We start from the raw sequence: 24779 nt of genomic DNA, 5'->3' as shown, positions 1-24779 counted from the left end.
CCATTCAATGGTTTAACTACAAGAGTAATTTTTAGTTTTCATAATTTACATCATGTGTAAAACAGAGATAAAGTTAGGAGTATCGAATGTTTTTTTTACCGGTTGACAGCTGGCAGTTTTCAAGGATAAATTTCCGTTGTTTGTAATGACTATGGTGAATGAATGAATGGTGTTCTAATTCTCGCACACTTTGATTCCATTTACTTCGTTTGAAAAATGCTGCCAGCCTCTTGGGTACGCTCCCAGTTGACAGCGATGGGGATGAATTTTTTGACGCTTTTTTACGTATTTTATTTTTTTCTTTGTGCTAATCGACATATATTAACCAGTGTGATTAGGTACAACACATATGTACAGTAGACTGCACATCAGTGGTAACTGTCATGCACCTTAACTCAATAGTAATAAGTACGATTTTCCTATAAAACGGTTACCACTGACCTGAAGTTGACTGTACCATGTATATGAATATACCTACCTATTAATAAAGCCAAAACAACGGGCAGGTTCATTCTCATTACATTTTCAAAGACGATTATTGTTAATTCGACCAAAGACTAGGCCTATGACATTTTCAAAAAATATTATTTATGTTAGTTAAGTTTCTTGGGAAAGATTTCACCAAAATTACAAGTTCATGGTGCGAGCATCGCCTTCAGAATAAAAAATACTGTTGTTGATACATGATGCAATCTTACGGTTAATGGTGAATTTGGTGACAAATAACAGGAAGGTTTCACTCTAATACTGAAACATAAGTATATCAATTAATTTTGTATATGTCTTGTTTTAGAAGAAGGATCTTGGTAACTTACACAATGATGAGGAAGTAATATGAGGAATAAATAAAATATAAAATACTTTGCACAATAATTCATGATCGTTTTATTTTCACGCAGAAAATGTATGTAATTTCAGCAGTATACAGGAGCGGCGACTGGAGCACCGCAGCCGCACGCGCACTGTCCGGAGATAGACACGGCACCAGCAGCCGGGACAGATCCACCAAAACTGACAGCGCCCATGATGGGCACCTGTCCATACAGAGCGGTGTTACCGGCGACTGGCAGCTCACCAGCGACCGCCACGTTGCCTTCACCGGCGCCGCCGTACGCGGCCACTCCAGAGCCGTAACCGGCAGCGCCAGGGTTGGCGAGTCCGTCATAACCCAAACCAGAAGCTAAACCGTAGGAGCCAGCCAGACCAGCACCGTAGCCAAGGCCGGAGCCTAGGCCGTAGCCGCAGGGAGCGGCGCCGGAGAGAGCGGCGGGAGCTGCACCCCCACAGCCGCACCCGATACCGAACACATTCTGTGGAGACAACAATACATGATTGACTGATTGATCGTAGCTGACTATGAGTGATATATGAAGGAATTAGATGGAACACTCACCTGGACCAAGCAAGCTTGGATGCAGAGCAACAGAACAGCGAAGGTAGACATGTTTGATGTTTGTGTTCAACGAGAAGCTGAAGACTGAATGATGTTCCTACTTCTAGACCACGGTTATATAGTGCAAAAGTCTCCTCTTATCACAACAACGTATTTTTGTTTCTATGTTCTGGTGAAACAAAGTCATGCACTTTTATATTTCCCCACATTGCAACTACTGATAAAGGTGCGAAAAGTTCATTTCAAAACGCACAAATTGCTGCAACACAACTAGATAAGCACTACGTTTCAGTATAAATAGTGGATCGATTCTTGGAAAACTCATAGTCAAGTTCACTTCGACACAAACTACAATGGCAGCCAAGCTGATCCTCGTCCTCTGCGCTCAGGCGCTCTTCGTGCAGGTGAGCTACGAACATACTTATTAACTTTAAATCAACGGAAATGTGCATTATCATTAGAAAGAAAATGACATAATTTAAAAGTATATGACACACTTTATATTACGTGATCGATAAGACATGATGTTTTCTGAGTACTAACAGATTAATTATTCGTTTCTAGACTGCATTCAGCCAGTGCTGGGGTCGCGCACCTATCGCTGGTCCTGCGTGCGGCTCAGCCTCGGCAGGCTTGGCGGCTCCTGGTCTCATCGCCTCAGGGCGGGGAGCGTCCGGCTGTGCTGGTAACAGCTGGGCTGGCAACGGTCTGATTGGTCTGGACATCATCCCCACCAGTGGCGGAGCTCTGCCTGTCTCCAGCGTGTCCTCCATCGCTCCCAGCGGCCTCTCCATAAACTCAGAGAATGTGTTTGATGGTGCTCTGTCCGTGGCTGGTGAGCTGCCGTTCGTGAGTGCTGTGGCTTTGGAGGGCGTGCTGGCAAGCGGCGGTGCTGGCGCCGTCAGCTACAGCTGCGGTAACGGTGTTACTGCTATTGAGAGCATCGCTCCTGCTGGTGCCTATGGTGGTGCAGGTGCCTATGGCGCTGCGTCTGCCTCAGGACTTGCTGCTGGCTATGGACTCGGCTCTGGTGCTATCGGTCTTCCTGGCCGTGGTCTGGGCTACGGAGCTCGCGGCTGTGGATGTGGACAGTAAATCTCATCACCAACAGACTGATAAATGAAATAAACTGAAATACTATGCAAAAGTATTCTGTAATTTTCATTCCTTCACAGATATCCTAATTCGTTTTTTGATGTTATAATGATATACTTCTTATGTTGACAGATGAATAATATCTATCTTGTTGGAAGTGTGTGTGTGTGTGTAGCACTGTTCTTCCATCAGTGCTTTAGAGCACTGATCAGGAAACAGTGGCCTAGGACACTGAGCAAAAAATCAAGCAAAGCAAAGCACGAAATACTTAACTGAACAGTCTTCAATTCAATATTGACCAACTGAGGGCAGCAGATTAAAAAAATAAGCTATGGGAAGATATAATTCCATATAATGTATTATATTTTACAAAAACATGAATAGATAGTTTCGTAGGATCTTCAATTTCAATTGCTTTAATCCTTGGGTTATTTTGGCCGCTGCAATAAAGAAAACTGAAATACGGTACAATGTATTTTGACCTATTGAAAAATTAAGTTACTTTATGAAGTTTCTTACTTTCCTTAAATCGCTTGAATCCTTGGATTACATTTTCCATACTTACGGCGAAAAAAAAAAAACTTAAATGGCGAAATTAAAGAACTAATTAATTGCTTAGTCTGCCTGAGTAAGAATAGTTTGAGTTAGGGGGTATAGTTTATTAGAGTTCGTACCTATAGTGTATAACCATGGAAAACAAAATCACCAGCGGAGATGTCATCACGCAAAATCTCTTGATAAAGTGTTGCGCCAAAATGCGGGTTTACGGGGTACGAGGAACGTTAAATAATAAATAAATAAATGCTTTATTGATGCTTACAAAATGCTTAATATCTAGCAGGTTTACAATTCAATTGAAGGCACACAAATGTTGAGACCCTGGCGCCTAAACTAGGAATGCCTGTGACTTGGGAGCCAGTGTTCTACTGTCACTTGGACACTATGAAATCCTTACAATGAAACGAGCTGGTTGGCTATATAACAAATGGGTGTTCATTAATATGAAATATTTTAGTAGACAAAGTTTATATTTGATGGACAAAATTAAATCAAATTAAAGTTACTAGATCCGCCCTTACACGCCTTCTATGAAAACCATCCGAAATAATCATCAATCGATCAAGATCGATATTTGATAGATTGATTTTGATTTGACAACGAATGCCTCGTTAGTTCTACAAACTAAAATCAACTTTTGGCCGACTAACGGCCAGTTTCTTCATCAAAAGTAAAAGTCAAAGTAATGTTTAAAGTAAAAGTAACGGTCAAATTCGTTTTTTCAAGGCTAAAGTGACAGCGAAACTAATAGAAAAAATGAATTTGACCGTTACTTTTACTTTAGACATCACTTTGACTTTTACTTTGGCTTTTACTTTTGATGAAGAAACTGGCTGTAAATCTTTGAAGTGTGCGCGTGCTCTTACCTATGTAGACAGGTTTGGTATTTCGTTTCTACCACCTAGAAATAAGGAGGGATACATTTTTGTGTTCGGTATTTTGCGAAATACATTTTTTTTTCTTTTTTGATATTATTTTTTATCAACGACTGCATGCAAAAATAATGATCGAAGGGTTAAAGCGATTCAATGAATGTGAGAAACTGTATGAGTAGGTAGGTAATCCTATTTTTTTTCACTGGGGCAAAATCATGTTAAAATACATAGAAGTTACGGTTGCTTCTTCACATAGCTTCTATGTGCTGCTGACCCATAGATATAGATTCTTCAGTTAGTCAATATTGCATTGAAGACTATTTCATAATTTATTTCAAATCTGGCTTTGAAACAATGACCTACATGCTTTTGGTATTACTGCTTGTAAGACAGATCTGTTTTATCAACCATAATTCTTACATGAAAAAACTAATCGGGATTTCTGATATAGGGAATAAAAAGTACAGAATAATTTGCATAATATTTCAGTTTATTACATTGCAGTAACATGGTGGTGACATTTACTGTCCACATCCGCAGGTGCGAGCTCCGTAGCCAAGTTGTCGGCCGGCAGCAGGGATAGCACCAGCGCCGAGTCCATAGCCAGCAGCGAGTCCTGAGGCAGACGCAGCGCCATAGGCACCTGCACCACCATAGGCACCAGCAGGAGCGATGCTCTCAATAGCAGTAACACCGTTACCGCAGCTGTAGCTGACGGCGCCAGCACCGCCGCTTGCCAGCACGCCCTCCAAAGCCACAGCACTCACGAACGGCAGCTCACCAGCCACGGACAGAGCACCATCAAACACATTCTCTGAGTTTATGGAGAGGCCGCTGGGAGCGATGGAGGACACGCTGGAGACAGGCAGAGCTCCGCCACTGGTGGGGATGATGTCCAGACCAATCAGACCGTTGCCAGCCCAGCTGTTACCAGCACAGCCGGACGCTCCCCACCCTGAGGCGATGAGACCAGGAGCCGCCAAGCCTGCCGAGGCTGAGCCGCACGCAGGACCAGCGATAGGTGCGCGACCCCAGCACTGGCTGAATGCAGACTGGAAACGAAACATTTATGTATTCATTTACTATTAGAAAGAAAAGTAATTATATCAGCAGATGTGATGGTGCATTGACACTGAATTGTCTTATCGATCACGTATTATTACAAAGTGTGTCATATACTTTTAAATTACGTAATATTCTTTTTAATGATAATACACATTTCCTTTGATTTAAAGTTAATAACTATGTTCGTAGCTCACCTGCACGAAGAGCGCCTGAGCGCAGAGGACGAGGATCAGCTTGGCTGCCATTGTAGTTTGTGTCGAAGTGAACTTGACTATGAGTTTTCCAAGAATCGATCCACTATTTATACTGAAACGAGTGCTTATCTAGTTGTGTTGCAGCAATTTGTGCGTTTTGAAATGAACTTTTCGCACCTTTATCAGTAGTTGCAATGTGGGGAAATAGAAAAGTGCATGACTTTGTTTCACCAGAACATAGAAACAAAAACACGTTGTTGTGATAAGAGGAGCCTTTTGCACTATATAACCGTGGTCTAGAAGTAGGAATATCATTCAGTCTTCAGCTTCTCGTTGAACACAAACATCAAACATGTCTTCCTTCGCTGTCCTGTTGCTCTGCATCCAAGCTTGCTTGGTCCAGGTGAGTGTTCCATCTTATTCCTTCATATATCACTCATTGTCAGCTACGATCAATCAGTCAATCATGTATTATTGTTTCCACAGAATGTGTTCGGTATCGGGTGCGGCTGCGGGGGTGCAGCGCCCGCCGTTCTCTCCGGCGCCGCTCCCTGCGGCTACGGCCTAGGCTCCGGCCTTGGCTACGGTGCTGGTCTGGCTGGCTCCTACGGATTGGCTTCTGGTTTGGGCTATGACGGACTCGCCTACCCTGGCGCTGCCGGTTACGGCTCTGGAGTCGCCGCGTACGGCGGCGCCGGTGAAGGCAACGTGGCGGTCGCTGGTGAGCTGCCAGTCGCCGGTAACACCGCTCTGTATGGACAGGTGCCCATCATGGGCGCTGTCAGTTTTGGTGGATCTGTCCCGGCTGCTGGTGCCGTGTCTATCTCCGGACAGTGCGCGTGTGGCTGCGGTACTCCAGTCGCTTCCCCTGTATACTGCTGAATCATCTATTTTTGACGAGTAAATAATAAATGACGTTACATTTTGCAATACGTGTGTTTTTCGTTCCATAAGCAATGCAACATATTCGACTTATATCAAGATCCTATCAACATTGATCCTTAGAGTATCGCGCATACGCAGAAGTGATTTCCTTTAAAATTAACTTATTTTTACTATTGTGACGTCTATAGCAGCCAATTCTGGACAGGCAAATTTTCTTCAAAAATATCTGCGCCAATACCATGTAGAGAGAAAAGTTTAAAATATTAGAATTGCAAAGTCACGTGGTGACCTATACCAATGAAAATTCCACCCGAACACACATAGATACATACATTGCAAGTTAAATAAAAGCTTGTAAAAAATAGGTGCGGCAATAGGGGATTTTCGGAACAACCAGAATATATCCAACATTATGGAAAAATCCCTGTTTTTTGCAGATTTTATAATCTGCGGAACTTTAGGGCCAGTGGGGGATACACCGTAGCAAATAGATTAGATCTTACTTGTGATGTCTCACTTATTTCGCGGCCCATTGAAAATTTGAGATAGACTTACATTTTAGGACTGTTCATGATCCGGTTTTCATTAATTTTCGATCCACTTGTTTAATCTCCCCCGTGTTCTCCCTTATCTAGCCTATGTACTCCCTCATATACTCTCCCTGTACACGCTCTTATACACTATCCTTATGTACTCCCTTAAGTTCTTTACTATACAGCCCTCATTGAACTCCTCCTAAGTGCTCTTGTTACTCTAGTCTATAAGTCTCTTAGTTCTTGCCTAGATATTCTTCAGTTATGTACTCCTTCATCATCCTCCGAGCCTTTTGTCGGCTTCCAGTCTAACCGGATTTAGCTGAGTACTAGTGCTTTACAAGGAGCGACTGCCCTATCTGACCCCCTCAACCCAGTTACCCGGGCAACCCAATACCCCTTGGTTAGACTGGTGTCAGACTTACTGGCTTCTGACTACCCGTAACGACTGCCAACGATGTTCAATGATAGCCGAGACCTACAGATTAACGTGCCATCCGAAACACAGTCATTGGTGTCTAAGATATACTTAGAACGTACATACAAACTTAGAAAAGTTGCATTGGTACTTGCCTCACCTGGAATCGAATCCGCGTCCTCATACTCGAGAGGTTGGTTCTTTGCCCACTAGGGCACCACGACTTCCAGTTATATACTCCCCTCATCTGAATTCAATAAATGTATTGGAGTTTTCAGTCATGTCTGTTGGATGTACTCACAACCTTTTTTCGGGGGAATCCGCCGTAAAATCGTAAGAGAAAGCGTCAGATCGAATGTCATGTGAATTAATCAACTAAAGAAAGCAGTAGTTACATCAATTTTGCATTTTTACAATATTTTATAATAGGCCACTTACACAAGTTTCTTATTTTTTTGGAGACTGTTCAAGACTTTTTTTGAAACTGGCTATGAAACAATAAAGCTTGTGGCACATTGTAGCAGCACGGCAACAGCACGGCAGCAGCACGGCGTCGCCTCGAATTAAGACTACGGCTAGCTGTCAGCGCACTAACCACGCGCTGTCCGCTCGCCGTCGGCGCTCCGTTGGCGCGCCGGCCGCGCGCCGGCCGCGAGGTGTAAGCTTGCTGTCACCGCAAACTCAATATTATTTTAAGACGATTATGATTGATGTTATGATTGAACACGACGCAATGACGTTGTTTCGCTGCCGGCTCGGAGTCGGCGCGCAATTAGCACGCCGTCGGCGCGCTGTACGCATGAGGACCGCTCGCTTGCAGCACGCGGGCGGCGAGTCGAGTTGTGTGGAAGCGGCAAGCACGCTGACTGCTCGCCGTTGGCTTTTTTATATTGACATTACGAAATATCTTATAATATACACGATTTAATGCTCTAAATTGAATGACACCTTAAATGCTGGTGTGGAGCCATGCTGTTGCGGTGCCGCTATAATGTACCATAACCTTAAGGCTTATGTTTAACTTACCACCTGATATAGTAACAAATAGCAGACAAAAATAGTAAATGATCACCAAAATGTAACTCGCATTTTAATGTAAAATTATAACCAAAGTTTTAACACTTTGCTATCCTATTTAAATAAAATTACTCCAAGTAAATCATGAGTTAGCCAAAAATTGTAAATGATCACCAAAATTAAACCAACATTTTCAAGTAAAATTTTAACAAATTTTTTTTAAATTCTGCTATCTTATTTAAGCAAAATGAGTCCAAATAAATCATTGGTATCCCAAAATTAGTAAATAATCACCAAAAGTGGGGATCGTGTCCGGGCGGGCGCAGCGCGGCGTTTGCGGTGCGGTGGGAGGGATTGCAAGCCGGAGACATAACTTAATATGGCATCATAATACTTTATTTGATAATAAGACTACATTTACTATTGTATTTATTATTTTTTGACTTTATTTTTCTGGTGTTAAGTAGATATTTTTGGTTACAAAACTAAGGGTATCAAAGCATTTTATGGTGGTCATTATATTTATCCCCAAACGATAATAGCCTATGTTCTTTATGAGTACTTCTAGTAAGACAGATTACTTTAATCAACCAATATGAGGAGTATCATCATTCATATATTAAAAACTAAGTAGGTACTTAGGATATCTGTGAAGGAATGAAAATTACAGAATAATTTGCATAGTATTTCAGTTTATTTCATTTATCAGTCTGTTGGTGATGAGATTTACTGTCCACATCCACAGCCGCGAGCTCCGTAGCCCAGACCACGGCCAGGAAGACCGATAGCACCAGAGCCGAGTCCATAGCCAGCAGCAAGTCCTGAGGCAGACGCAGCGCCATAGGCACCTGCACCACCATAGGCTCCAGCAGGAGCGATGCTCTCAATAGCAGTAACACCGTTACCGCAGCTGTAGCTGACGGCGCCAGCACCGCCGCTTGCCAGCACGCCCTCCAAAGCCACAGCACTCACGAACGGCAGCTCACCAGCCACGGACAGAGCACCATCAAACACATTCTCTGAGTTTATGGAGAGGCCGCTGGGAGCGATGGAGGACACGCTGGAGACAGGCAGAGCTCCGCCACTGGTGGGGATGATGTCCAGACCAATCATACCGTTGCCAGCCCAGCTGTTACCAGCACAGCCGGACGCTCCCCGCCCTGAGGCGATGAGACCAGGAGCCGCCAAGCCTGCCGAGGCTGAGCCGCACGCAGGACCAGCGATAGGTGCGCGACCCCAGCACTGGCTGAATGCAGTCTAGAAACGAATAATTAATCTGTTAGTACTCAGAAAACATCATGTCTTATCGATCACGTAATATAAAGTGTGTCATATACTTTTAAATTATGTCATTTTCTTTCTAATGATAATGCACATTTCCGTTGATTTAAAGTTAATAAGTATGTTCGTAGCTCACCTGCACGAAGAGCGCCTGAGCGCAGAGGACGAGGATCAGCTTGGCTGCCATTGTAGTTTGTGTCGAAGTGAACTTGACTATGAGTTTTCCAAGAATCGATCCACTATTTATACTGAAACGTAGTGCTTATCTAGTTGTGTTGCAGCAATTTGTGCGTTTTGAAATGAACTTTTCGCACCTTTATCAGTAGTTGCAATGTGGGGAAATAGAAAAGTGCATGACTTTGTTTCACCAGAACATAGAAACAAAAACACGTTGTTGTGATAAGAGGAGCCTTTTGCACTATATAACCGTGGTCTAGATGTAGGAACATCATTCAGTCTTCAGCTTCTCGTTGAACACAAACATCAAACATGTCTACCTTCGCTGTTCTGTTGCTCTGCATCCAAGCTTGCTTGATCCAGGTGAGTGATCTAACCAATTTTTTTCTTCCAGTATATATCAGAAATATCAGGAACCGGCCTTATGAACTCTTCTTTTTGTCTCCACAGAATGTGTTCGGTATCGGGTGTGGCTGCGGGGGTGCAGCTCCCGTCGCTCTCTCCGGCGCCGCTCCCTGCGGCTACGGCGTAGGCTCCGGCCTTGGCTACGGTAGTGGTCTGGCTGGCACCTACGGATTGGCTTCTGGTTTGGGTTATGACGGACTCGCCTACACTGGCGCTGCCGGTTACGGCTCTGGAGTCGCCGCGTACGGCGGCGCCGGTGAAGGCAACGTGGCGGTCGCTGGTGAGCTGCCAGTCGCCGGTAACACCGCTCTGTACGGACAGGTGCCCATCATGGGCGCTGTCAGTTTTGGTGGATCTGTCCCGGCTGCTGGTGCCGTGTCTATCTCCGGACAGTGCGCGTGCGGATGCGGTACTCCAGTCGCTGCTCCTGTGTACTGCTGAAATTGCATACATATTTGCGTGAAAATAAAACTATCATGAATTTTGCAAAGTATACTATGTTTCATTCACTTACTACTTTCCTCAATGTGTGAGCTACCATTTCTTATACAAACAAGACATGGAAGAGTATAAATTGAGAATATACCACAAGAATTTTGCTGTCATTTCTCACTACATCCACCATCAACTCATAAGATTTCCTCATTGTAGCTTTATCGGTAGTTCTTATCCTGAAGACAATGCTCGCAAATAATTTTGGTGGATTGCAAACTTTCAATATTTTGTAGAAAATGGCAAAGGTAGAGCTTACAGTCAAATTAACAATACTCAACGATCTGCTAACTCAGCTAAACCTGGACTAAAATTTCTACGTAGCACTAGATTTCGAGACTTTTCAAGTGGCAAATTTTAATTTATTCTGAATATTTTTCGTTATTTAACCGCAACAGAATACGTCATTATTCGTGACGATTTCCTTGGCCTAGTTTAAAATAAATAAATAACACAAAAACGCCAGAAAAAAAAAATAAGGTGCATCGGCCTAGAAGTCAGTGGGGAAATAAACTTCGGTACAACTATTAGACACCGACTTCTAGGCCGATGCACCTAAAATTAATTATTTTTTGGCTTTTTAGTGTTTTTTTACTTTTTTTGAAGTCGGTTCAAAATAAAATGCCAGTTTTAGATTCGGTATTTTGAAAATCCTGATGTAAGTTAATCTTATTTCACCGTTTAAAAATATTTTATGTCGCCACCAAAATTTACAAATAAATAAGTGGATTAAATAATGTGAATAACAGTATATTTATATAATCTTATTTTCAATCAAAATACATTGTACGGTTACCTCTTCACATTTTTTTTTTGTTCTGCTGACCCAAAGATGTTGTGCAAATCAATGTTTGTCTATTAACGAAATCCAGAAAAATATTGTCATTTTTTCTTGCCAGTTCAGTGAACTCGCAAAGATGATTTTATTTATATTATGTTATGTAGATTAGGATTGTAGTACTTTTGTTTTTATTGTTTAATTTTATTATTTTATTGTTATAATTTTCAATTTTTTTGTTGTGTAAATATGTAGGTATCTAATGTTTTTACTACCCGAATGTGTTTAAGTTTGTAAGAAATAATATAAGTGCCTCACTAACGCATTGGATTGTATATCTGTAATGTTAGTGATAAGGTTGAAGAATAAATAAATAAATAAATTAGTCAATATTGTATGATTCACGATAGTTCAAGAATTTATTCAAAATCTGGTACGAAACAATGACCTATCATGGTTCTTATGGTGGTGCTTGTGAACAATATCGTTTGGTTCTATCAATTAAAATAATCATAAGGTTCAATAATCATAAGACTATTGAGAATTTTTGTTAAGGAATGAAAAGTACAGAATAATTTGCATCGTATTTCAGTTTATTACATTGCAGTAACATGGTGGTGACATTTACTGTCCACATCCGCAGGTGCGAGTTCCAAAGGCGAGTTGTCGGCCGGCAGCAGGGATAGCACCAGCACCGAGTCCATAGCCAGCAGCAAGTACTGAGGCAGACGCAGAACCATAGGCACCTGCACCACCATAGGCACCAGCAGGAGCGATGCTCTCAATAGCAGTAACACCGTTACCGCAGCTGTAGCTGACGGCGCCAGCACCGCCGCTTGCCAGCACGCCCTCCAAAGCCACAGCACTCACGAACGGCAGCTCACCAGCCACGGACAGAGCACCATCAAACACATTCTCTGAGTTTATGGAGAGGCCGCTGGGAGCGATGGAGGACACGCTGGAGACAGGCAGAGCTCCGCCACTGGTGGGGATGATGTCCAGACCAATCAGACCGTTGCCAGCCCAGCTGTTACCAGCACAGCCGGACGCTCCCCACCCTGAGGCGATGAGACCAGGAGCCGCCAAGCCTGCCGAGGCTGAGCCGCACGCAGGACCAGCGATAGGTGCGCGACCCCAGCACTGGCTGAATGCAGTCTGGAAACGGAACAATTAAATAATCTGTTAGTACTAGGAAAACATGATGTCTTATCGATCACGTAATATAGAGTGTGTCAGATGCACTAATTATGCAATTAGCAATTAATAACAATGAGCATCACGTTCAAATTACATATCAATTTGAAGCTATTAAATCTCACCTGCACGAGGAGCGCCTGAGCGCAGAGGACGAGGATCAGCTTGGCTGCCATTGTAGTTTGTAATGAAGTGAACTTGACTATGAGTTTTCCAAAAGTCGATCCACTATTTATACTGAAACGTAGTGCTTATTGAGTTGTGTTGCAGCAATTTGTGCGTTTTGAAATGAACTTTTCGCACCTTTATCAGTAGTTGCAATGTGGGGAAATAGAAAAGTGCATGACTTTGTTTCACCAGAACATAGAAACAAAAACACGTTGTTGTGATAAGAGGAGCCTTTTGCACTATATAACCGTGGTCTAGAAGTAGGAACATCATTCAGTCTTCAGCTTCTCGTTGAACACAAACATCAAACATGTCTACCTTCGCTGTTCTGTTGCTCTGCATCCAAGCTTGTTTGGTCCAGGTGAGTGTTCCTTCTAATTTCTTCATATATCACTCATTGTCAGCTGCGATCAAGCAGTCAATCATGTATTGTTGTTCCCACAGAATGTGTTCGGTATCGGGTGCGGCTGCGGGGGTGCAGCTCCCGTCGCTCTCTCCGGCGCCGCTCCCTGCGGCTACGGCCTAGGCTCCGGCCTTGGCTACGGTGCTGGTCTGGCTGGCTCCTACGGTTTGGCTTCTGGTTTGGGTTATGACGGACTCGCCTACCCTGGCGCTGCCGGTTACGGCTCTGGAGTCGCCACGTACGGCGGCGCCGGTGAAGGCAACGTGGCGGTCGCTGGTGAGCTGCCAGTCGCCGGTAACACCGCTCTGTATGGACAGGTGCCCATCATGGGCGCTGTCAGTTTTGGTGGATCTGTCCCGGCTGCTGGTGCCGTGTCTATCTCCGGACAGTGCGCGTGCGGCTGCGGTGCTTCAGTCGCTGCTCCTGTATACTGCTGAATCATATATTTTTGACGTGTAAATAATAAATGACCTTGAACTTCGCAAAACCTGTTATTTTAACCTTATTTTCAATGGAATATATCCGCCTTACTTTAGGATACTACAGGAAAATATTTATTTGTTGACTTTTTTGACGTCAATAGCGACCGTAGCCTAGAAGCAAAGCTTCTCAAAAATGTCTGTGGTACCCATAAATGTGTTAATAGACATATGGCCAACTTCAGAATTACAAAGTTACGTGGCGTGATCTATGTATACCAATAGTAGGCATAGGCAATAAGTAATAAGCATAGGAAATAACTCAAACATTCCGATAAACATTATGGAACTATGCTAATATCTTGCAGATTTTTATATTCTGTCCAGGTTTAAGGCAGCAGAGATTCCATGTTGACACTGTTCTGAGCAGCAGCCGAAAATGTTAATGTTCTTTGTTTTCTGTTTGTTCTGTGTGACCGTAGGTCTCACTGCAATATGTGCGCCTTCTCAATCCAGCCGGGGCGACCCGCTTGTGGGAGACCGGCTGAACCGATTCGCTATTGCAGCAAAATCACAAATCACACATCCGGCTCGAAGGACCAATAAATGTAGCAGCACTATCACTTCTACACTTGAAATTGTTTGTTTGTTATGTTGTGTTATGTTGTGTTATGTTGTATGTTGTTATGTTGTAAGGTTAAGCAATAAAAGTGACCGTTCCCGTTGGCTGTGTTTATTGAACTAAAAAATACATGTTATAAAGTAATCGCGCACGGCCCGCGATGTCAGCAAAGTTACAAGTGTCGAGCTTGCTCGTACATTAACCAATAGGGGATATTATATCGTAGAAGGTCTGACTTATTATGTCTCACTTATTTTGCAGTATATTGAGAGTTGCATATCGACTGATTTTGAAGGCTGTTCATGATCCGTTTTTATATCATAAATTCCCAATCCGCTGTTTACTCTCTTAAATTCACCTCAATGTATTATGTGCTATATATATATATACTACTATTTATTTCTATGTATATACTCCCTTTGTATACTTTTTTATGCACTATCCCAACATGGTCCCTTCTATCATTACGCCATTGTGCTATATACTCCCATATTTACTCCCCCTATACTCCCTTATGCACTTCCTTATATATTCTTATACGCACTCCACACTTGCATGTTTTTGAAGAGTTTCTATGGAGTTTCTTGCCAGTTCTTCTTTATGAGTCCCACTCTTTGCAACCATGTAGCTAGCTTGACGTTTCGAAAGAACTCTCAAAGGCCTTTTTGAAATAAAAAAATACTTTGACTGCCTTATATACTCCCTTATGTACTACCCTTATGTAATGTAATACACACAGCACTGAGCACACACGCCAATTGTCTACTCGACGTCCGTGCGTCATTTGCGGGATCCAGCAGAATACCAGAGTCAGGTATTCTACCTGACACACTTCTAAGACACTGCGCCACGCCGTTAATTTCTGTTTGTATTTCTTGTTTCTCTTTCTACCCACTTTTTGTTTTGTTTTATTTCTTATTGTGTATCTCTGTGGTGTATTTTTGTTTATCTGAATAAATGTTTTATCTATCTATCTATCTACCCTTTTATTTACTTTTCAGCCATATTGGACGGCTGGATCTTTTTTAGACGTTGGATCAGCCCTTAAGGATAGCTCGTTAAATAAGTAAAAAACTGGAAAGCTCATGTTAAGGGTCAGATGGATTATTCACGAGGTTAACAAAGATGAAGTTACAACATTTTTTAAGTACCTAGCTTTCCCTCCTCTGATCACTCTTTTTTGACTACAATCTAATCTATATACTATATTATACTAGTTTAAAAAGGCTGTTTCTTTTTAAATGTAGCTGTTCAAACTCTGTAGACTTTTTACCCACCATTTTAAGGGAAATATTGTCTAACATTTTATTCAGGCTTCTAATTTATATTCTTCCTCACTTAAATCCCTTCCCCTTCTCTCACTTAAAAAATAAAAGAACAGAATACTTTGCATTGCATTATTTCAGTTTATTTCATCAAGCAGAACATTGTCGTCATTCGTAGGTATCATCATCATCATTGAATTTAATATTGTCTACATCCACAGCCACGAGCTCCATAGCCCAGACCACGGCCAGCAAGACCGATAGCACCAGCGCCGAGTCCATAGCCAGCAAGTCCTGAGGCAGACGCAGCGCCATAGGCACCTGCACCACCATAGGCACCAGCAGGAGCGATGCTCTCAATAGCAGTAACACCGTTACCGCAGCTGTAGCTGACGGCGCCAGCACCACCGCTTGGCAGGACACCCTCCAAAGCCACAGCACTTATGAACGGCAGCTCACCAGCCACGGACAGAGCACCCTCATACACATTGTCTGAGTTGATGGCGAGACCGGTGGGAGCGATGGAGGACAAGCTAGAGACAGGCAGAGCTCCGCCACTGGTGGGGGCGATTTGGAGTCCAGCCAAACCATTGCCGATGATTCCATTGCCAGCGTAGCCGTTACCAATAAGGCCATTGCCAGCCCAGTTGTTGCCACCACAGCCAGCCCAGCTGGGAGCTGCCAAAACCGGGGCAGCAATGGCTCCACGGCCAAGGCATTGACTGAAAGCAGTCTGAAAGAAAGAAGAAACTATAACAATTGCACTAAAAGTTCAACATGAAAACAAAACTTTATATTAACTTACGGCAAATTCTTGGTCTATCAGAACTAAACCAGGAGATCAAATTCAGAAAGAAAATATATAGCAAAAAATATCTGACCTGCACTAAGAGCGCCTGAACACAGAGGACGAGGATCAGCTTGGCTGCCATTGTAGCTTGTGTCGAAGTGAACTTGACTATGAGTTTTCCAAGAATCGATCCACTATTTATACTGAAACAAAGCTTTATCTAGGGTTAACGCAAGTTAAGGATTTCGAAATTTATTAAAAATGATAAAAAACATATGCATTTTATTTCTTTGAATGTTATTATCAAATGCTTTGTTTCTTTCAATCCATATAGGAAATAACTACGTGCTTTTGATAAGAACTTTTGCAGTATATAAACGTGATGTTTTTCTTCGAAAGCATAGTCTTCAGCTTCTCGTTGAACACAAACATCAAACATGTCTACCTTCGCTGTTCTGTTGCTCTGCATCCAAGCTTGCTTGGTCCAGGTGAGTGATCTACCAGTTTAAAGTCTTTCATTCTTTCCGTGTGTACTACTACATATATTGTCATTTACTCCTGTTTCTGTACCTAACAACAGCAGCTTTTAGCTTATGAGAAGTATGTCTTGACTTCTAAAACCTCTGGCATACCTCCACATGAGTTCGTAGTTACCGCGGCCCTTTTACATAAAGGGCTAAAGAAGGAACATGATGGGTTTTAGTCAGTAAGAGTCTGACACTCCCTCACGCTGCACCCACAGCAATAGGGGTCATTTGATGATATCCAATAATAAAAAATGGACAATATTCTAAAAAAGATTAAAAAAATCCACGAAACTTAGCAATCAACTTGATTATTCGCTCGTAAAAATACCAGTCTCATTCTCTCCACCACTTTCTACAGTCACATATCACATATTCACCCCCCTTATTTTTTTTTCTAACACAATTTCTATCTCCAAACAGCATGTATTCGGCCAATACATCGGTAACAGCTGTGGCTGCGGTGGAGCTGGAGCCATCGCCCCTGCTGCTTACTCGAGACTCGGTGCAACTCCTGGCTGCGGCAATACCCTCGGACTTGGATCTTATGGAGGAGCCATTGGGTCTGGTTACGGTGGTGCCTTAGGAAACGGTGCTTACGGTGGTGCCCTTGGCCCTGCTGGTTACGGAGCTATAGGATCTGGAGCAGCCTACGGTGGTACTGGCGAAGGTAACGTAGCGGTCTACGGTGAGCTGCCGGTGGGTGGTAATACCGCTATTGCTGGTACTGTGCCCATCATGGGTGCGGTGAGATTCGCTGGTCCTGTGGCTGCTGCTGGTGCCGTGTCTATCACTGGACAGTGTGCTTGCGGCTGTGGTGCTCCCATCGCTGCTCCCGTCTACTGCTGAAGTTACCCAAATAGGGAACTGTCAGGAAAAATGGATTGAATAATGACAATATTTAATGATTTTTGCAAGCAAAAAAAAAGTAAGCTGAAACAAACAAAAAATAAATGAAGCATTAGAAAAGCAGTTCTGGTTTTATTTAATTACAATTTATTTTCCTAAAACTCTTTTGGACCCTTAAATACAAATCCCACCCAAAACAAAAATGTGAAAGACTGCCAAGTTCGATAATATGGGAATGCTTCGCCTATAAAAGAAGTGAGATCTGAATAAGTACCAAGTTCCATACAAATACCTCAGTTAAAAATAGTTACTTTTTAATGATTACTTGGCAAGTTTTAATAGAAAATTATATACTTGATTCATTGCGTTTAGTAGGTTTATAACAAGGTATGTGAAAACTTGCCAGGTAACATTATTAAAAAGTAACTATTTTTAACTGAGGTATGTGTATGGAACTTGGTACTTATTCAGATCTCACTTCTTTTATAGGCGAAGCATTCCCATATTATCGAACTTGGCAGTCTTTCACATTTTTGTTTTGGGTGGGATTTCATTTATTTTTGTAAGGTTGTTTATTTTATTTTTTTCTTATGATTAAGTTAGTTAAGGAAATGGTTCATTTATACTATCTTTTAGATTTTTAAATATGCACTATGCTTCTTACAAAGAAATGAACTAGATTAACTAAATGGACTAGATTTACCAACTGACTGACATGACGTTATCATTTATTATGTTCGTGGATCAAAGTTACACATTCGTTATTTTCGAAAGTGATTCACACTTTGCCGTTTTCAGATTTTTACTTTACTTTGACTAAATACAAACCTTTGTACCATTCGAAGGTATATTATATAAATATAGATTTTAGTTCGTTTTAGTTCCTTAGGGGTATAAATTTACACCGGGTATAAAACACCTTCATTATTTTGAAACCGACTCACACTTGGCCATTTTCAGATTTTTTCCTTTACCTTGACATAAAGACCTACCTCCATGCCAAATTTCAAGTCAATACGACCATTGGAAGTGGTCTAGGTTTTTGATGAGTGAGTCAGTGAATCAGTCAGTCAGTGAGTGTATAGTAAAAATAGCGATTTTCTGACGTCAATATCTCAAGACCTACAATAGGTATATTAATGAAATTTTGTATTTTAGATAAGTGAGGGGGTCTCAACAGATACTAGAAATTTGATATGCGTAAATAAAATAGATTTTGAGTTACAGGGGGGTCGAATTTGGCCCGAAATGGTTCGTGTAATATAACCCACGGCCGGTGTGTCTCTTTTTTTTTGCTCGAACTTGGCGGACACACTGCCGTGTATCTAGAGGAGTGTAACACCGTTCTAAATTATTTTATCTCATCAAAATATCTACTTCATTTTTCTGCCCTTACAAACTTTTTTGTTTACTAACAAACACGCTCGAACAACTCGCCATTAGAAACTACCTACGTAAAATAATAATTAATGACGCGCACGCAGCCTTCCGGCGTCAAGTCTACGGAGCGACTGATGAAGTAGAGAAAACCGAACTCACCCGAGTGGCCATTCGGAATTATTCGGCAAAACAGCTGACGATCGATGTCAAAGGTCATTTCAACCGATTTCATTTGAGTCGGGAAGGTTATGAAATCAATATGAAATTCAATAATTTAAATAGATGAATTGCCTTGGCAAGTAAATAAATAGCATACTAAAAGAAAATCGTATCAGCCAGTGTACATATAATAAATATCCTAAGTTGCCTTGGAATATTCAATTCTCAAAAGTAGAGAATACATTCATTTTTGTACAGCAATTACAAAATTTAATACAATAATTTGCTTTTGTAAAGTAAAATCTTTAAATAATAATTTGTTCTTTTCTTAATAAGTTATGATACTTTAAAATGCCTATTGAAATTAAATTAGCTACTCTACTTTGCTATCTAGCAACTTCTTAACTATAACTTCAGAATGATTTCATCAGGCGCTAATAACGTTATTCATTTGATTTTGACAAAAAATTCAAATGAATGCCATATAAATAAGTCTCATATTGGCACAAGCAATTAAGGCTATCATCGGCATATAAACGAGATGGAGTCAAACTAATAAGGGAAACTGTTAAAATAAAAATACGAATACATTCATAGAAAAAATGACAATATTTATTTAAAAAAAAATGAACAATTAATATAAATATTGATAGCCACAACCACAACCACACTTTCCTGTGATGGTCACGACACCAGCAGCAGCCACAGGACCGCTGAAGCTCACAGCGCCCATGATGGGCACCTGTCCATACAGAGCGGTGTTACCGGCGACTGGCAGCTCACCAGCGACCGCCACGTTGCCTTCACCGGCGCCGCCGTACGCGGCGACTCCAGAGCCGTAACCGGCAGCGCCAGGGTAGGCGAGTCCGTCATAACCCAAACCAGAAGCCAATCCGAAGGGGCCAGCCAGACCAGCACCAGCCAAGCCAGCGGCAGGATAGGAAAGTCCTGCTAATCCAGCATTGTATCCAAAGGCAGAAGCGGGTACTGGATTGTCAAATCCACCAATACTTCCATACATATTCTCGAAAGTTGACGCAGTATATCCTGTTCCAATATTATTAACAAGAGCATTATCTTGACTTATCGTTCTTGTAGCTCCATTACCACAAGCATGATTGACAGCCCCTGAACCTATTGTAGGAAGGTTACCTTCCATTCCTACTGTACCCACGAAGGGTAGCTCACCAGCCACAGCTAAGGTACCTTCATAGACATTTTCTGATTCAACCACTATGGCATTTGGAGCGATTGGTGAAGCACTGGTTACTGGTAGGGCTCCTCCAGATGTTGGCGTAAATTCTACTGCTGGAGCGTTTATAACATTATTTGAAAGACCATTGTAGGTTAAGCTGGTGCCTACCAGTCTACCAGGAAAGGTATTGCTTGCGAAACCAGTTGAAAATCCGTCGTAACTAAAAGTAGGATATGAGTTGTAGGCTGCAGGAGTATATAAACGGCCACAATTCTGGGATAGCGCTGACTGAAAGAAAAGTAAATAATTGATAGTGAAACTGAGGTAAAAGTTATGTAATTCAAAATCATTTAATGGAACTTGGCAGCAAAACAGCACATTTTGAACGTCAAAATTTACAAAAGACAGCCCCTAAAACGCCCACCTATTTACCATGTTTTTTTACTGGGAAGAAGAACTTCCCAGCAATGACTCATTTGTGATATTTTGTTGTCTCGGAAAGAAAATGCATACCTGGACTAATAGCGCTTGAGCAAAAAGGACAAACATAGTCCTAGCAGCCATATTGGTTTTTCGAAAACGCCCTGTTCGTTGTTTATATTGAACTTTGTACTGACTTCTTCAAAATTAAACTGTGTTTATATAGTTGATCCTTTGACATATTTTAACATAGCTTATTACTGTAATATTTCAAATAATAACTTAATTGTATAATACATAATCATTTTAGTACGACTGTAATAGGCCTACATTTTTCTGAAAACATTATGATAAGGTTGTTCAATATTTATGTAAGAAGGAGCTACTTTAACACACACACAGCCTAAAAATGTCCTCTGCTGGAATGCTGGCTCCCACTCTCACCGTGCTGGGAAAGTGTGTTGATGAGCGCAGTGTAAGATATTTGTATTGCCTTAACATGAGCAATTAGATCGATGACCACCACAATACTTATACGCAATACAGTCTTAGTTCTAGAATAGTTGTATTGAAAGCAAAATGGGTTTAACCTATATCGTCATCACCATCATCCCCTTGATTGATGCAATTTTATTTCTACTTCTTCTATACTTCTGTCTCTGACATCATCTCACAAATAACATTCTTTCTAATTATTAATAATTATTATTTCTAACATCTATCCTTAAGAGTAGATGTTGGAAATTGAAAAAAAGACAAACAAGTTATATACTTATGTAGTTTTATTTATGTCATATATCAATTTAAGAACTTCTCATAGTTTAGTAGTAAATTCCACTTTGATAGCAACCGTCAACAGGAGCAACGATACCCACTGTAGGTAAACCAGCATTGCAACCAAGTCCTGAAGACAAACCCCCTATTCCAATACCAGGAGCGAAGGCACCTGCGCCGAGTCCATAGCCAGCAGCAAGTCCTGAGGCAGACGCAGCGCCATAGGCACCTGCACCACCATAGGCACCAGCAGGAGCGATGCTCTCAATAGCAGTAACACCGTTACCGCAGCTGTAGCTGACGGCGCCAGCACCGCCGCTTGCCAGCACGCCCTCCAAAGCCGCAGCACTCACGAACGGCAGCTCACCATTTACATAGACATTACCTTCAATGGTATTCTCAGAGATCACTGATAATCCATTAGGAGATATCGTAGAATAACTGGAGACTGGAAGAGAGCCTCCACTAGTTGGGATCACTTTAATACCCAGACCTGATAAACCAAGACCAGCGTTCCCATAGCTGTTTCCATTGTAAGCATTTCCTGAGCAAGATGAAGCTTGTATTACAGGGCTGGCACATCCAGAGTTTCCCACTCCAGGGTTAATAGTGGCAGACCAATCGTAGGAAGGTAGTCCAGCGTCCACATTGGAACGGCCTCCACAGTGGGCGAATGCGAGCTGAAAAAATGTTCAAATCAAAATACGTTTATTGGCCCATAGATATATACCTTACAAACTAAAATACATACATATTACATTTTTGATTATTACATTAGTTCATGGTAAAGCAATTTAATAGAACCGGTTGAAACTGAAGTTATTTACATATCTTTGGCAGTTTCAATTTAACGCGTCTTCCGAAACCCGGAGGATCTAAAAATCAAAGTTAAGCCACGAGCCACGTTAGCCACGAGAATGCTTACCTGTACGAAGAGCGCCTGGGCGCATAAAACAAGAATAATTTTAGAAGACATTGTTAGCTAGTTCAACAAATTAAATTTATTGAATGATATTTCTTATACACCCTATGGTTTATATACAAAATTCGCAGAATTCATACGTGCGATTCCAGTAGTTTGCAATATTTTAGCAATAGTAGCTACTGCAATGGACTTATTTATCAGTGCAGTTTCTAAATTGCTAATGTGTCATTGGTTACTCAATAATATTGATAGTCAAGGCTTGCGAAAAAGCTTTGCAGCCCAGAAAATTCGCACAGCACATTGGATCTGAAGGGTCACGATATACTTTAACTTATACAAAGTGTGTCGTACCTATTCACATTAAATTAAATACATTAATATATGTTAATTGGCACAAAGAAAAAAAAAGAAAAAAATAATTTTTTTAAACAAAGTAAATAGAATAAAAATGTGCGAGAATTAGAACACCGTATAAGAGTCTGTCATAACGATAGTCATAACAAAGACAACGGAAATTCTCCCTTGAAAACTGACAGCTGTCAACTGGTCAAAATATTCGATAGGTACTCCTAACTTTATCTCTGCTTTACACATGATGTTTTAGGTAAATTGTGGTAATAAAAAATTACTCCTGCGGCTAAACTACCGAATGGATTAGGTAATTTTTTTTACAATTCGCCATGGAATGTCATAAAGTATATGACTGTGATAGGATTAAATGTGATTAGGTACCTACGACACACCCGATATAATTAAGAAGCTGACTGATTTATTCAGTTGTTTGAACAACATTCAGTTTGACGTAGACATGTCTAGGGAAACAAGCTGCATCGCTACTTGTTCATTTCTATACACTTAGGATATATCTTATGGCATCTTTCTATTTAACCTTCGTTTAGCAGATTTCTCCATCAACTTTTGTGACAATATGTTTGGGTAATCCTGACTTTCTATATTTTGGTATATATTTACATATTTCCCATTGAACTGTAGGCATTCTCACGTCTTTGTGTGTTCTTTCTAAATTCATTGGAGTGTGAAGCAGTACCCTACAGCTGGATACCAGAGGTCCATGCAGGTTTAAGAGTAACCTTGTAGAGTAAGTAAGAGTTTATTCTCCGGTGATAGCTGGGAGTTTCGTCCTACGAGTCAATCTCTAGCTTTTCAGCAGTCTTTCCCTATGCGTTTGGTGAAAATATGTTTTTGTCAAGTAAGGCGTTTGTCAACACGTAATCTTGTGTAGTGGACAGGGCCTGCTTGGATTACTTCTACATTGTTTAATCGAATAGTCTGGCAAGATTTCCTTCGCAAGGTAAATGTAATATGAACAGATTTATTTTCATTTACCTTGATTGACATACTAGTGTAATACTGTAATACTGTCTAGCGCAAAATTGATTTTATAATTTGCTACCGCTTTTTTGCTATTTTCTGTATATTTTCAGATTACTTTCCATTCTATGTGTATGTATGTGTAAACTTCAAATAGTACCTAACAAATCCTAAAAGGTTATTCTAGGTAAATGGTAGATCTTCGATTTCCATTATTTTCTATGATCGGCCGTCCAATATCAACCATGTTGATTTCTTTCTAGATTTTACGATTTCTTTTACATTCACGCCATCATGACAAATCAAAGACACATAAGTTTAGAAATTGATACACACGTTTGGTCTTAACAGTGTCAAAAATTTATAAGCCCACATACATGATATGTATACACATGGGCTGATAATAATCAGCCCATGTGTATACATCATAATAATCAGCCCATCAGCCATCAGCCGCTGATAAACATATTACCTTAACTTAACCTTTGCATTGCGCAGTCAGGCAAAAAAGACGGCGCGGCGCTTCGGTTTGGCTTGACCCTGCTTGTGTACTAATATAAGGTGTTGATTTGCATTTGTGCCATACTTCAGGAGGAGGACATAAAATACGTAAATAATCGATTGGAATTACAGTAGACAGGAAATAGCTAATATGCATAGTATTTCAGAAGTAATCCAATTTTATGAATGAAATTTATGAATAATCGTTGCGTATGCTTGGTGTTTGCGTTTGTGTGAGGGCGCAGCACGGTTTTAAGGCCAGTAACACACGCGCCAAGTCCGTTAAATAGGGCTAGATGACATTGAAGGAATTCTGGAAAAAAAAATTAAAAAAAAATTACGTACCAATTTTTTTGTTGATTTGGGTCGAGAATCATTAGCATAATTACGTCCTTGAATATGGCACGGATGCAAATCAACAGCTTGTATTATAAAGTACTTTTTTATACAAATCAAACAAGTCCAAATCAATAGCTTCTAGCTCCGTTATCAAACCCTGAGTGACGTGCGTGTCAAATCTCTCTTTATTTTTAATTGAACGAGCCCTCAAGAGTGGAGTATATTAAGGGGTTGCTGGGAAGCAGTCACCACCTTCGGGCCTGAAGCGCATTTGGTGTCAAACTCCTCATCCCACGCATCGAACGAACCCATGCATGTAAATATTTCATAAGTACGTATATTTATATTATATAA

The 24779-nt window shown here is 41.2% G+C and overlaps 11 protein-coding genes across 11 annotated transcripts; 5 read left to right on the top strand and 6 right to left on the bottom strand.

Moving 5' to 3' along the window:
• Positions 1-874: 874 nt before the first annotated feature.
• Positions 875-1467, bottom strand: LOC124643392 (chorion class A protein Ld2/Ld41-like). The gene is made up of 2 exons (XM_047182374.1): positions 1394-1467; positions 875-1310 (listed from the first exon to the last, which is right to left on the bottom strand). The coding sequence occupies exons 1-2, from the start codon at positions 1442-1444 to the stop codon at positions 915-917; spliced, it is 447 nt and encodes a 148-aa protein (XP_047038330.1). The 5' UTR covers positions 1445-1467; the 3' UTR covers positions 875-914.
• A 263-nt stretch (positions 1468-1730) lies between these two features.
• LOC124643539 (chorion class B protein Ld34-like) lies at positions 1731-2540 on the top strand. The gene is made up of 2 exons (XM_047182553.1): positions 1731-1797; positions 1958-2540. Exons 1-2 carry the CDS (start codon positions 1747-1749, stop codon positions 2486-2488), a joined length of 582 nt encoding a protein of 193 aa, XP_047038509.1. The 5' UTR covers positions 1731-1746; the 3' UTR covers positions 2489-2540.
• Positions 2541-4390: 1850 nt separating this feature from the next.
• Positions 4391-5247, bottom strand: LOC124643542 (chorion class B protein Ld34-like). The gene is made up of 2 exons (XM_047182555.1): positions 5181-5247; positions 4391-4973 (listed from the first exon to the last, which is right to left on the bottom strand). The coding sequence occupies exons 1-2, from the start codon at positions 5229-5231 to the stop codon at positions 4443-4445; spliced, it is 582 nt and encodes a 193-aa protein (XP_047038511.1). The 5' UTR covers positions 5232-5247; the 3' UTR covers positions 4391-4442.
• Positions 5248-5513: 266 nt separating this feature from the next.
• LOC124643544 (chorion class A protein Ld12-like) lies at positions 5514-6110 on the top strand. Its single transcript, XM_047182557.1, has 2 exons — positions 5514-5583; positions 5667-6110. Exons 1-2 carry the CDS (start codon positions 5533-5535, stop codon positions 6060-6062), a joined length of 447 nt encoding a protein of 148 aa, XP_047038513.1. The 5' UTR covers positions 5514-5532; the 3' UTR covers positions 6063-6110.
• A 2595-nt stretch (positions 6111-8705) lies between these two features.
• LOC124643540 (chorion class B protein Ld34-like) lies at positions 8706-9517 on the bottom strand. Its single transcript, XM_047182554.1, has 2 exons — positions 9451-9517; positions 8706-9290 (listed from the first exon to the last, which is right to left on the bottom strand). The coding sequence occupies exons 1-2, from the start codon at positions 9499-9501 to the stop codon at positions 8760-8762; spliced, it is 582 nt and encodes a 193-aa protein (XP_047038510.1). The 5' UTR covers positions 9502-9517; the 3' UTR covers positions 8706-8759.
• A 77-nt stretch (positions 9518-9594) lies between these two features.
• Positions 9595-10389, top strand: LOC124643543 (chorion class A protein Ld12-like). Its single transcript, XM_047182556.1, has 2 exons — positions 9595-9854; positions 9942-10389. The coding sequence occupies exons 1-2, from the start codon at positions 9804-9806 to the stop codon at positions 10335-10337; spliced, it is 447 nt and encodes a 148-aa protein (XP_047038512.1). The 5' UTR covers positions 9595-9803; the 3' UTR covers positions 10338-10389.
• Positions 10390-11738: 1349 nt separating this feature from the next.
• On the bottom strand, positions 11739-12539 carry LOC124643443 (chorion class B protein Ld34-like). Its single transcript, XM_047182430.1, has 2 exons — positions 12486-12539; positions 11739-12321 (listed from the first exon to the last, which is right to left on the bottom strand). The coding sequence occupies exons 1-2, from the start codon at positions 12534-12536 to the stop codon at positions 11791-11793; spliced, it is 582 nt and encodes a 193-aa protein (XP_047038386.1). The 5' UTR covers positions 12537-12539; the 3' UTR covers positions 11739-11790.
• A 124-nt stretch (positions 12540-12663) lies between these two features.
• On the top strand, positions 12664-13428 carry LOC124643380 (chorion class A protein Ld12-like). Its single transcript, XM_047182356.1, has 2 exons — positions 12664-12889; positions 12973-13428. The coding sequence occupies exons 1-2, from the start codon at positions 12839-12841 to the stop codon at positions 13366-13368; spliced, it is 447 nt and encodes a 148-aa protein (XP_047038312.1). The 5' UTR covers positions 12664-12838; the 3' UTR covers positions 13369-13428.
• Positions 13429-15372: 1944 nt separating this feature from the next.
• LOC124643433 (chorion class B protein Ld34-like) lies at positions 15373-16230 on the bottom strand. The gene is made up of 2 exons (XM_047182420.1): positions 16119-16230; positions 15373-15970 (listed from the first exon to the last, which is right to left on the bottom strand). Exons 1-2 carry the CDS (start codon positions 16167-16169, stop codon positions 15437-15439), a joined length of 585 nt encoding a protein of 194 aa, XP_047038376.1. The 5' UTR covers positions 16170-16230; the 3' UTR covers positions 15373-15436.
• A 215-nt stretch (positions 16231-16445) lies between these two features.
• On the top strand, positions 16446-17514 carry LOC124643549 (chorion class CA protein ERA.1-like). The gene is made up of 2 exons (XM_047182562.1): positions 16446-16515; positions 16975-17514. The coding sequence occupies exons 1-2, from the start codon at positions 16465-16467 to the stop codon at positions 17398-17400; spliced, it is 477 nt and encodes a 158-aa protein (XP_047038518.1). The 5' UTR covers positions 16446-16464; the 3' UTR covers positions 17401-17514.
• Positions 17515-19573: 2059 nt separating this feature from the next.
• LOC124643206 (fibroin heavy chain-like) lies at positions 19574-22314 on the bottom strand. Its single transcript, XM_047182086.1, has 3 exons — positions 22254-22314; positions 21430-22008; positions 19574-20422 (listed from the first exon to the last, which is right to left on the bottom strand). The coding sequence occupies exons 1-3, from the start codon at positions 22302-22304 to the stop codon at positions 19574-19576; spliced, it is 1479 nt and encodes a 492-aa protein (XP_047038042.1). The 5' UTR covers positions 22305-22314.
• Between the last annotated feature and the right edge of the window lie 2465 nt (positions 22315-24779).

The sequence above is a fragment of the Helicoverpa zea genome, chromosome 27 (assembly GCF_022581195.2).
Source record: "Helicoverpa zea isolate HzStark_Cry1AcR chromosome 27, ilHelZeax1.1, whole genome shotgun sequence".
Taxonomy (NCBI): Eukaryota; Metazoa; Arthropoda; class Insecta; order Lepidoptera; family Noctuidae; genus Helicoverpa; species Helicoverpa zea.
This window is presented reverse-complemented; position numbering and strand designations above follow the sequence as displayed.